Source organism: Nycticebus coucang, chromosome 14 (genome assembly GCF_027406575.1).
Source record: "Nycticebus coucang isolate mNycCou1 chromosome 14, mNycCou1.pri, whole genome shotgun sequence".
Taxonomy (NCBI): Eukaryota; Metazoa; Chordata; class Mammalia; order Primates; family Lorisidae; genus Nycticebus; species Nycticebus coucang.
Window position 1 is genome coordinate 46,196,151 of NC_069793.1, and position 12,672 is coordinate 46,208,822.

The window sequence follows — 12,672 nt, forward strand, 5'->3', positions numbered from 1 at the left end:
CCAAGAGGAAGAGAGTGAATATGGGTGGAGAGTGCCCATCTGCCGCAGAGACTTTGGTGCCCAGCTGGCAGTGTCTACCTTAGATTTCACTACCTCATATAGTGAACGTCACATTATTTGACATCCTAATACAGAAACCAGCTCTTATACCTTAAACACCAGGAACTGCCCTTTCTCCTGTTCTTGAAAATTTTCTTTTCTGGTTTTTTTTTTTTTTTTTTTTTTGAGACAGAGCCTCAAGCTGTCACTCTGGGTAGAGTGCGGTGGCATCAGCTCACAGCAACCTTTAACTCCTGAACAGCAATTCTCCTGCCTCCGCCTCCCAAGTAGCTGGGACTACAGGTGCCTGCCACAACGCCTGGCTATTTTTTTTTGTTGCAGATGGATTCGAACCCGCCAGCTCAGGTGTATGTAGCTGGCGCCTTAGCCACTTGAGCCACAGGTGCCAAGCCCGTAAATTTTCTTAATTCAGAATTCTGCTTGAATAATAGGTGCCCTGTTTCTAAATAACTAGTTTAGACTTTAAGCAAACTTTTTATTCATTCATTACAAAAAGTGAATAACCACAGTTAGAAATACATTTTTATATTATTTGACTTAAAGATCTTTTTGTTTTTTAGAAATGTGGATCTATAGTTACAGATCTGTTTTAATTCACATAAGGCAGTTAAAATCACAAGAAATGATTTTAGGGTTTTTTTTCCTGAGTTGAGGTAGATTGTCTTTTAGGTGAAATAAGAAACCAGTTATTTCTCTTCAAATAGATTCAAATCTGTGACATTATTACTTATTGGAAAATTTTCTCTGTCTCTATTATGCAATCATGTCCAACCCTGGTCACAGATGAATTGCAGAAAAGCATCTCCATCAGCCAGAGTAGTGGTGGTTAACATTGGTGCTGGAGGAAGTGTGGTGGGCAATTTTAGATGATGTAGCTGTTTACTTGAATTTAAGTGGATAAGTCTGGCTTAGCTTCCACCCTTTCATAAAGATTTGCCTCACTTCTCCAGCTTTAAATAATGGCCTCCTCCTCTGAATTCCTTTAAGTAGTTATGGCCTGACACAATCAAATGGGAAACAGTGAGACTGGCTGGGGAAGCAGGTCTCATTTTTTTTTTTAAAGAGACAAGGTCTCTTTCTTGCCCAGGCTGGAGTGCGTAGCACAATCATAGCTCACTGTAACTTTCAACTCCTAGGCTCAAGGGATCCTCCTGCTCCAGACACATTCCATCTCCCCTCCTCCCCACCAAATATAGGCATATGCCAGCACATCTGGCTAATTTTTTTTTTTTTTTTAGACAGGGGAAGCTGTGTTGCCAAGGCTGGTTTCTATCTCCTGGCCTCAACCAATCCTGCATTGGCCTCCCAAAGTGCTGGGATTACAGGTGTCAGCCACTATGCCTGGCCAACTTTTTTTTTTTTTTTAACAGATATATTAGAAACTGATGGTTGGCTCTTTAGACTCTGTTAAGCCCCACCACCTTTCTAACGATGTTTTAATTGTGGAAACAGCTTTTAGAACTGTTCTTTGGGATTTGTTTTCAGAGCTAGCTGGAAACTACTTGAAAAAACTTATTTTACTTTAGATCCATATTTTTTTTTTCAAAACCACAAATAGTTTTAATAGATCATCACTCCGTTCACTAGACTTGGTTTTAAATGACTTTTGGCTACCCCCAAAAGTCACATCTTCTATCAGAGGATGCATATTTGTTACACTGATATTTTAAAAAAACAGATCAAATATTTTAAAGTGAATTTTATTGAGTTTAATTAATTTAATTCTAAAAGATGAAGTAGGGTATTCAAGAAAAAACTGAGCAATTTGGCATTGATGGTAGATATATTAGCTTGTGATGAATGTATCTGTAGCATAAAAGATATAGATAAGCCCCATACATTCATTTCAAGGGTAATAGTCACTGATGTATTATTTATCTGTTCCTTTGTCTTGTTTAAAACTTTCAATGTGCTTTACCTCCCTCCCAATTCGATTTTAAGGGGTTTTTTTTGTTGTTTTGAAAATCTTGAAAAGGTTGTATTTGTCATCCTAACAAAGTAGAATTTCCATTTTATTGAGCCAGGACATCAGAAAAATAGCATCCATACCTTTTAAACTTCATCTTACCCTCTCCCAGAGGGAAATGAAAGTGTGATCATATTTACTTCCTCAAAATGCTGGCATCTAAAGATTTTTTTTAAAAGAAGGGCTTATTAAGTATAAGAGGCCTAAAGTATAATAATCATAAGTGGTAATCATTCTAGAAATAACTTTTACATAATAAAAAATAAAATTTTGATGTTCCAATAAAGTACTATTTGTTTACACTGTATTTTTTTTGTATGTTTATTTATTTTTTATTGGGGGGGTACAAAAATATTTGAAATATTTTCATCAAACTAGTTAACATAGCCTTCACAGCATTTTCTTAGTTTTTGTGTTAAGACAATAACTATATTTATATCCTACACCTAGTAAATTTCACATTTACCCTTTGATTTTAAGGTTCTTAAAGGTAAAGACTGCATCTTATTCTTTTTTCTTACAATGCTTAAATGTTGGGCCTTGCACATAGTGATGCCCACAGTAGGTATGTGATTGACTGATAAATGAATATGTTCGTGAATTGAATATTTAAGGCTAAGAGATGAAGGGAAGGATATGTTTTATATTTCAGAAATGGCAAGTTCTAATCCTACATATATGGAGATGGAAGAAGGAGACCTACCAACAAGATTAAAGTTATTAGATGACTCAGTTCCTTTTGACAGTCCTTTGTTGATTGCTTATGCTGCTCGGTAGGTTGTCTTATATGCTGTTTATATAAATTAAAGCACATGCATTTTTTGTGACATAGTCTCTCAAGTTTTGTTCGTTTGAATTCAGGAAGTTTTATTTTAGTATATTTGTTTTCATTTCTTAAGTAACCAAGTTATATTATCTTCCTACAGTTGGAGACTAAAATGTCTTGCTTTTAAATGCAGGTTGTATGAGAAGTTTGGGGAATCGGCCCTTCGATCCTTAATAAGGTTTTATCCATCCATTTTGCCATCAGATGTCATGCAATTTTGTCATCGTCATCCTGCTCAATTTTTGGCCTATCTAGACAGTCTGGTGAAATCAAGGCCTGAAGATCAGCGGTGAGGAGAGCATATTTGCAGACTTTCCTTTCTTTCGACAGGGCATTGTTTTTCTTTTGTAAGCAGGTGTAACATTTTTTCTGTTGACTAACATGGCGTTGAGGCACCTACTGTAGAAAATGAGGGTTTGGCAGTCTTGTACCCTTCTGCCACATTTCAGAGCACATCACAAATGTGTACTTACCATACTTCTTCCCCCAACCCTCAATCCCAGGGATTCTCAGATAAGCAGTGTAAAATTAAACTCCTAATTCAGGGTCTAGATTAAGACAGATAAGCTTCTTATTATCTCTGCTGGTGAGTAGATTCACTACCACCATTTTATTGATAATATTCCAGCTTTTTTTGCTTTTTGTGAGTGGATCTCAGTTCCAGCTCTTTTATTTTTCAGTTGATACCCATTTCCTGTCTCCCCATGGCTGTAAACAACTGTTCCCCTTGGTTATTAGACTGACAACTCCCCCTTTGTTTTTTCCTCTGATCATTTCACTTTTGCCAAAATGGTTTTATTTCCTCTGTCATTTTTTCTTTTTGTCCTTTGGCATTTTCCTTATTTTCTTGGGGCTCAGTTATTTGTTTAGAAGACTATTAAAATTTCACCAACATTTCTAGACATTTTGTAGCAGAAGAGTTTTCAAGTTATTTCATCTACTATATTGATCTTTTTCTTTTTTTTGAGACAGAGTCTCACTTTGTTACCTTGGTAGAATGCCGTGGCATCACAGCTTCACAGCAACCTCAAACTCATAGGCGTAAGTGATTCTCTTGCCTCAGCCTCCCAAGTAGCTGTGACTACAGGCACCTGCCACAACACCTGGCTATTTTTAGAGATGAGGTCTCACTCTGGCTCAGGCTGGTCTTGAACCTGTGAGCTCAGGCAATCCACCCACCTCGGCCTCCCAGAGTGCTAGGATTACAGGCGTGAGTAACCAGGCCTGGCCCTATATTGATCTCTTAACTAAATTTTCTTCACACCCCCACATTTTATGTTTCCTTTCTTACCATGAAGATTGGTGATTTTTTCCCCCAACTTTCTCTTAGGTCATCTTTCCTCGAGTCCCTTCTGCAACCAGAGTCTTTAAGGTTGGATTGGCTACTTTTGGCCGTGTCCCGCGATGCTCCGCCAAGCACAAGCACTATGGATGGTGAAGGTTACCCCAGGTGTGGAAGAAGTCCTTTTTCCAAGGACTAAGCTCCCAGGTTCCTCTGGAACTGTTTTATTCACATATAACATTCTAGGCTCACTTTAGATACAGTTATGGAAAAGATCACAGGAATAATGAAATTAGGTGTACTTCTTAGTGGTTCTGAACATTTTGGGGGTCATAGGCCCTGTAAGAATCTAATGATTCCTTTCAGAAAAGTGTACATTCATGTAGAATTTGCACATGACTTCAGAGAATTAAACTGACCCCCTATAGCTCTTTCATGGACCCACATTAAGAGCCCTTAATGATTAAACCTAAGTTAGAGGAAGAAAATTGTGTGTGTATGTCTGTCTGCCTGAAAATTTGTGAGGTGATCAGATTTAGAATAAAAAAAAAAAATTTACAAAAAAATACACACTGATTGATACTTGTATCAGAAATATTCCTTATGTTTTCCTTCAGGAGAACCTTCTTAAACCCCTCCCCCCCCAAATGCCTATCTTATATGTCTAGGTAAAAAGTCTGGAAAGATATAGTATGGCTATCTATGAGTGATGGAATTATAGGCTTCCTTCTTTTCTTTGCTTTTGATTACCTAAAATACCTAATATTTAAAAATAAACAGTTTATAGGAAAAGTAGCTATTTTTAATTTTTATAAGTCAAATAAAAATGCTTAAAACATATAATAATAGGGCGGCGCCTGTGGCTCAGTGAGCAGGGCGCCGGCCCCATATACCGAGGGTGGCGGGTTCAAACCCAGCCCCAGCCAAACTGCAACAAAAAAATAGCCGGGCGTTATGGCGGGCGCATGTAGTCCCAGCTACTCGGGAGGCTGAGGCAGGAGAATCGCATAAGCCCAGGAGTTGGAGGTTGCTGTAAGCTGTGTGATGCCACGGCACTCTACCCAGGGCAATAAAGTGAAACTCTGTCTCTACAAAAAAAAAAAACACACACACACAAAAAAACATATAATAATAACGAATGTAATTAAACTCTTTTTAGATGGCTAATAAGAACATTCTAAAGTTTATTTTCTATCTAATTCACAGATTTTTTTTTTTTTTTTGAGACAGAGTCTTAGTTTGTCACCCTAGGTAGAGTGCCGTGGCATCACAGCTCACAGCAACCTCCAACTTCTGGGCTTAGGCTATTCTCTTGCCTCAGCCTCCCAAGTAGCTGGGACCTCAGGCACCCGCCACAATGGCCGGCTATTTTTTGTTGCAGTTTGGCCGGGGCTGGGTTCAAACCCACCACCCTGGATATATGGGGCTGATGCCCTACCCACTGAGCCACAGGCACCACCCTGATCTTTTTTTGTTGTTTGTTTTTTTTTAAGAAATAGAGTCTTACTCTGTTGCTCAGGCTGCAGTGCAGTGGCATGCATGATCCATTGCAATCTCAAACTTCTGGATTCAAGTAATCCTCCTGCCTCACCCTCTGAAGTAGCCAGAGCTACAGGCATGCACCACCACACCCGGCTAATTTTTACTGTTTTTGTAAAGACAGGGGTCTCAGTATGAGGCCCGGGCCAGTTTCAAACTGTGTGGCTCAAGCACTGCTCCCACTGGCTTCCTGAAGTGCTAGAATTACAGGGTGAGTCGCCTACCCTGATCCTACTGATATTCTTTCATTTCACAGGCCTCATTCGCATTTGCTTTCCTGGGGTTATAGTCAGCTGATCCTTCATCTAATTAAACTTCCTGCAGATTTTACAACCAAAGAGAAAATGACTGACATCTGTAGATCTTGTGGGTAAGTGCAGATTTTCTTTTTTGTTTGGTTGAGACAGAGTCTCACTTTGTCACCTTGGTAGAATGCCGTGGCATCACAGCTCACAGCAACCTCAAACTCTTGGGCTTAAGCGATTCTCTTGCCTCAGCCTCCCAAGTAGCTGGGACTATGGCGCCTGCCACAACGCCCAGCTATGTTTTGGTTGTAGTTGTCATTGTTGTTTGGTGGGCCTGGGCTGGAAACCCGCCAGCTCAGGTGTATGTGGCTGGTGCCCTAGCCGCTGAGCTACAAGCGCAGAGCCTAAGTAAAGATTTTCTAAGAGACTGAAGTTAAGATTAGAATAATTTCAGTTAATAACCTTACAGTTAAGAGCCTGAACTAATATGCATTATCATTTGGGAATTCTCTTTGCTGTGCAAAAGTAAACATACGTTTTTGTTTCTTTTTTTTTTGAGAGAGTCTCACTTTGTCACCCTCTTGCCTCAACCTCCCAAGTAGCTGGGACTATAGGCACTCGCCACAACACCTGGCTATTTTTAGTTGCAGTTTGGCCAGGGCTGGGTTTGAATCCGCCACCCTCAGTATATGGGGCCGGCGCCCTACTCCCTGAGCCACAGGCACTGCCCCTGTTTTTTGTTTTCAGTGATAGTAAATTAAACCTCTTTTTCTTTTTAAATTTTGTGCATATTTCCTTGCTGATTCCTCTCCAGTCCCTCTGTTGCTAGCCCCAGTTCTCAGGCATGTGGATAGTATTTAATTAGGCACCACATTGTGTGATACCAGTTGTAATTGATATAGGAGTTCCAAGAAGAGAGAGGTTGGAATAGGCTCAATAGAATCTCTGGTGAAGGACTCAGGGAGGAGGGGAGCCTTTGGACATAAACCTTGTCACCTGGTAGGATTTGTACTTGTGAAGTTGCTAGGAAGAGGGTATGGCAGGTGAGAGAAACAGTAAAAGCAAAGGCATGAGAAATTGATATTGCTTATTATCCACATCACATATTAGTCAATTATTTATTGCTTTTGGAGATAGTGACCTGTGTCTTTTCCCTCTTAGTGTCTAATTCATATAGTGGGAGGTACTTGCTACATACTTTTTCACTGATAGTCAGGGATAAGACTGGTCAGGTGGTGGGTGATGAGATTATGCAGGACCTTCAAAGCTGGTCAGAAGAATTTAGTTATCAGGAGACTCTCTTACACTTTTTGGTACATAAATAATGAGAATGGAGCTTTCTGGAGATCATTTCTTCTGTCATACACAAGTAGGTTTGCAGACAGGAAGGTCAACTAGGAAGCTGTTGCAGTCGTTGAGATAGATAGAGATTGATGAGTAGGACAGCAAAAGGAACACATCCAAGGGACATTTCAAAGGAAATTGCAATGGGACTTCTTTTTTTTTTTCTTTTGAGACAGAGCCTCAAGCTGTCACCCAGGGTAGAGTGCTATGGCATCACAGCTCACAGCAACCTCCAACTCTTGGGCTTGAGCAATTCTCTTGCCTCAGCCTCCCAAGTAGCCCACCACAACGCCCGGCTATTTTTTGGTTGCAGCTGTCATTGTTGTTTGGCAGTCCCAGGCTGAATTCAAACCCGCCAGTTCAGGTGTATGTGGCTGGCTCTTTAGCTGCTTGAGCCACAGGCACCGAGCCTGCAGTGGCACTTCTTGCCACTGGATATAGGAAACGAAGGAGAGGGAAAAGTCAAGGAGAACTTCCAAGGTTTGCATGTTTGAAGAAGAAATATGCTAATTTTGTATTGAATCTTAAAATTTTTAGAAAATGTATAAAGTTTAAATGACTCAAAATTGGTGCTTGGCCTCAATTGTCAGTATTTGCTGTGTTTCCTGGTGTAGAGTGTGGTGGCATTATCATAGCTCATTGTGACCTCAAATTCCTGGCTCAAGAGAACCTCCTGCCTCAGCTTCCTAAAGCTAATTTTTTCTATTTTTTTAGTAGAGACAGGGTCTAACTTTTGTTCAGTCTGGTCTCAAACTCCTGCCCTCAAGTGATCCTTCCATTTCAGCTTCTCAGAGAATACTAGGATTATAGGCATGAGCCACCATGCCAGGCCTGTTAATAGCTTTTGTTTAAACAGTCCGGGTTGTTCAAAAGACTCTTCTGTGATAATGGAAATGTTCTACTGAACTGTCCAATATGGTTGTCACTAGCCACATTTGGTCATTGAGTATTTGAAATGTGAAGAGGTAAACTGAAATACAGACCTTTACATTTTATTTAATTACATTTTAAATAGCTACAATTTAAATAGCCACATGTGACAAGTTATTGCTATATTGGCGTCTGAGGTAAATTCACTGCCTTTTATTCCTTTCTTCAACTTCGGTCTCTTTAAAGTTTCTGGCCTGGATATCTTACTCTCTGTTTGGAGCTGGAAAGAAGAAGGGAAGCCTTTACCAACATTGTGTATCTGAATGATATGAGCCTGATGGAAGGGGACAATGGTATGTTCATCCCAACTGGCTACTTTTGGTTGTGGTTTTTTAGCAGTTACTCCAGACATTTCCATAAGAAATTTAATGAATATTTTTCTTTTTTTTTTGAGACAGACTCTCATTATATCACCCTCAGTAGAGTGCCATGGTGTCACAGCTCTCAGCAACCTCAAACTCTTGGGCTCAAGAGATTCTCTTGCCTCAGCCTCCCAAGTAGCTGGGACTACAGACGCCCACCACAACACCCGGCTATTCTTTATTGCAGTTGTCATTGTTTAGCTGGCCCGTGCCAGGTTCGAACCTGCCAGCCTGGATGTATGTGGCCATCACCCTACCTGCTGAGCTATGGGTGCCGCCGTGATGAATATTTCAATGATCATGTATAGTGGAGTTTTTTGTTTTGTTTTTTGAGACAGAGTCTCACTTTGTCATCCTTGGTAGACTGCTATGGGATCATAGCTCACAGCAACCTCAAACTCGTGGGCTTGAGTGATCCTCTTACCTCAGTTTTTCATTTTTAGTAGAGATGGGGTCTCACTCTTGCTCAGGCTGGTCTTGAACTCCTGAATTCAAGCAGCCCACCCACCTCAGCCTCTCAGAGTGCTAAGATTACAGGTGTGAGCTACTATGCCCTGTCTGTAGAGTTTTTTTGATGTGTACCCTTTGGTATATTATGAACATAATTGGGAGTAAACGACAGGAAACCTTTCTGTCATATTAATACCTGCAATGTGTTAGGCACCTTGTGCTTTTCTATGTATTGTTTTATTTACCCATTTAGTTTTGATTCTTCTTACTATCATTCAAAATCCATATGCTGTTTTACATGAGATAACAAACTCTTGGGATAGTTACTATTATTTCCATTTTCCAGATGTTATAACTGAGGCCCAGAAAGGACAATTAATTTACCCATGTTGCCATGTTGCCTTCTACACTTAGAGCTCTTGGTCAGGCATAGTGGCATGTGCAATAGTCCCAGCTATGTGGGAGTCTGAGGTAGAGGAGTCCCTGAGCCCAGGAGTTGAGTCCAGCTAGGCAACAGAGACTCCCATCTTCAAAACAAACAAACAAAAAAAAGTTAGAGGTTATTAAAATGAACTTAAAGTGGAATAGCAGCCAGACTCCCTAAGCCTTCACAGGTATTTTGATACTTAAAATATATTTTTTCATCAGTCCAACATGAATACAGTGGTAATCATAAGGTCAGGACTTTGACATAGTGAGACCAGAAGTCTGTCTGAGAGGTAGGTGTCTTAATCTGGGTTGTGGTGCTACTAGTGCTAGATTCATCCCAGTGCAGAGGTGCCAACACCTGACATTAGGATTGTTCACCCAGCAGCAGAAGGACTCACAAGCCATCACTACAGCCTTTTTAAAGCCCTGTTGATGTGGGAGAAGGAAAGTCAGAACAGAATGAAGGAGCCAGTTGGTTGGCTAGGGTACAGTCATCAGCTTCACAGCTATGACTAATTCCTGAGATCATCTTTGTTTAGGAGATGAAACAGGTGAGCTATGTAGTTTTGTAGCACTAAAACTGTAGGTACACATATACTTCTGAAAAATAACTAGAAAAGATCTAAATGGTTTATGGTTTTATTTATTTTTTGTTTTGCAGAACAAACACCAATATTTATTGGTTTATATTTTCAAAGTTATAATATGTTTGTTATAGAAAATTTAGGAAGCATAAAGAAAAAAATACTACTTAAAATCCTTTCTGCCCAGATAAAAGTACTTTTACCATTTTGTTACTTCACTAATAATGGGAATGACAAGAGTTATTCTTATTGTTGGTGTATTAACACATTAACTGCCACATGAGTTGTATTTAACTCACACTAGTTTTGAGCCTGGGGCCTTGTGAAGCTGTGAAACTTCTGCTCACTGTTTTTGCTGTCAGACAGCACATCATCTCCCCCACCTCCTGTCCCCCTGTTCCAGCTGGCCTACCCAAGCAGATAGAACACAATACAAAATAACAACATTTCCACTAAAGTAGAAAGCATTGTTTTATTTTCTGTTTTCGTCATAAAACACCATGGGCCAAGGAAAAATTTTTTTCTAGTCAATGTGTTAAATGGGGCCTTTTCTTTGTATTTTTCATTCTTTATGATGCATATCAGTTACTGCCCAAGGAGTGCTGATTTTATAGCCAAATATACATCTCATATCTATCTACTTTCATTTATGCCACCCCTATCACTCCAACCCTATCTGCTTGTCTAGGCTACTGCAGTAACCTCATAACCAGTCATCTGGCTTCCCGTTTTTGCCCACCTTTAATCCATTTTCCTTACCCCAGCCAGGATGATTCTTTTAATCAAAAATTAGATTATGTGATTTCACTCCTGGAAACCGCTTGCCTTGAACTCAAAATAAATTTCAGATTCTTAAGCTGGTGCACAAGGCCTGGCCCTATCATCTCATCCTGATTACTACTACTTTGTGCATTATAGGCTCTTAAAAAATCCCTTGGACTTATCAGGTTCTTTACTGTGTCCTTTTTCCATGCTTCCTTTGTCAGAAATGCAGGCCACTTCCCCCTCCATTCCTGATACTGCCTGCTCCAAGTTGGCACATTACGTACACCATGTGCACATGCCCCCTAAAGCTTGTCTCTCATTCAGCTTTCTGCTTAAATCTCACTTCCTTATAGAGCCCTTCTCAGATCCTCTAAACGAAATCAGCCATTCTCTCCAATGGTGCCTTATTCTTTTCTAGTGCTTAAGCGTATTTTATATTTATCTGTCTGTTTAAATTCTGTCTCTTGTAAGACTTTAAGCTCTACAAGAGTGCAGGGTTTGTGTCTGTTTTATTCCTCATGACATATTCAGTACTTAGGGTAGAGTATGCCGTGGGTAATTATTTAATGAATGACTTAAAGACTTGTAGAGTATGCCATGGGTAATTACTTAATGAGTGACCGAAAGACTTTCGAAGTTAACTTTGTGGATTCTCTTCATCATGAACCATTTATGCAACAAATTTTCAGAAAACAACTTTGTATTAGGGTGATGAGATTATATTCTTGAATGTTTTTATTTTTGAACTTAAATATTGTCAAAATGGCTTTGGACCATCTCCCGTACTCAGGCAGTGTGCTTAGAGTGGTCAGAACCAATGTGATTTCTCTGTGTCTAGGATGGATCCCAGAGACTGTGGAGGAATGGAAGCTTCTCCTTCATCTCATACAGAGCAAGAGCACAAGGCCAGCCCCCCAGGTGTCACTAAATGGGAACCTCAGTGATGGACCTTCCCCCATCAATGTGGAGAATGTGGCACTCCTGTTAGCGAAGGCCCTGGGCCCAGATCGGGCCTGGTCACTACTACAGGAATGTGGTCTGGCCCTTGAGTTGTCAGAGAAGTTTACCAGAACCTGTGATATCCTGAGGATCGCCGAGAAAAGGCAGAGGTAATACCAGTTTGTTATGCCCTCTCCTTGGTGGAGGAGGGTTCCTGTAGAACCCAGTAGACGTTCAGAGGTAGTTGTAGAGATTGTGCGATCCTGACCCCTCACTCCCATGGGACGCTGAGGCTGATCTCACTTCATTCATAATCATGACCAAGACACTGTTTGGATTGATGTGAATGCCCAAATCTGGTGTGTTCTTGATTCTTGGAAAATATTACTGGTACCAGAAATCTAATTTTCTCAAATTGTTTTTTGTTTTTGTTATTGAACTGTGGTAAGAAACACAATTTGGTACATTCACTGTTGTGCCTTCAGGCTCCAGAACTTTTTCATCTTGCACAACTGAAAGTCCACACCCATTAAACAGCAACTCCTCATCCCCTTACTCACAGTCCCTGACAACCACCCTTCTACTTTCTGTTTTATGAATGTGCTATTCTCAATACCTCACCCGCTGGACTCATACCAGTATTTATCTGTTTGTGACTGGCTCATTTCACTTAGCGTAATGTCCGTGAGTTGCATCCATCTTGTAGCATGTGCCGAGGTTTCTTTTTGAAGTCCGAATAATGCTCCATTGTCTGTATAGGCCCCGTTTTGTCTATCCATCATCTAGTGATGGACACTTGGGTTGCTTCTGCTTCCTGGATAGTGTGACTAATGCTGCTGTGAACATGACTGTAGGAGTATCTCTGTGAGACCTTGCTCTCAATTCTTTTGTGTATACACCCAGAAGTAGAATTGCTGAATCATATGGGAATTCTATTTTTAATTTTTTGAG

General features: G+C 40.3%; 1 protein-coding gene across 5 annotated transcripts in view; it reads left to right on the top strand.

Annotated features, from left to right (window-relative positions):
* The window catches only part of HPS5 (HPS5 biogenesis of lysosomal organelles complex 2 subunit 2), a 54,223-nt gene that overhangs the window by 37,411 nt on the left and 4,140 nt on the right, over window positions 1-12,672 (top strand). For all 5 annotated transcript variants that reach the window (XM_053561565.1, XM_053561562.1, XM_053561561.1 and 2 more), the window contains 6 exons: window positions 2,679-2,799; window positions 2,986-3,141; window positions 4,183-4,302; window positions 5,930-6,043; window positions 8,379-8,485; window positions 11,621-11,891. In XM_053561565.1, coding sequence (XP_053417540.1) covers window positions 2,679-2,799; window positions 2,986-3,141; window positions 4,183-4,302; window positions 5,930-6,043; window positions 8,379-8,485; window positions 11,621-11,891 — 889 coding nt within the window. The remainder of the gene's footprint in view (window positions 1-2,678; window positions 2,800-2,985; window positions 3,142-4,182; window positions 4,303-5,929; window positions 6,044-8,378; window positions 8,486-11,620; window positions 11,892-12,672) is intronic.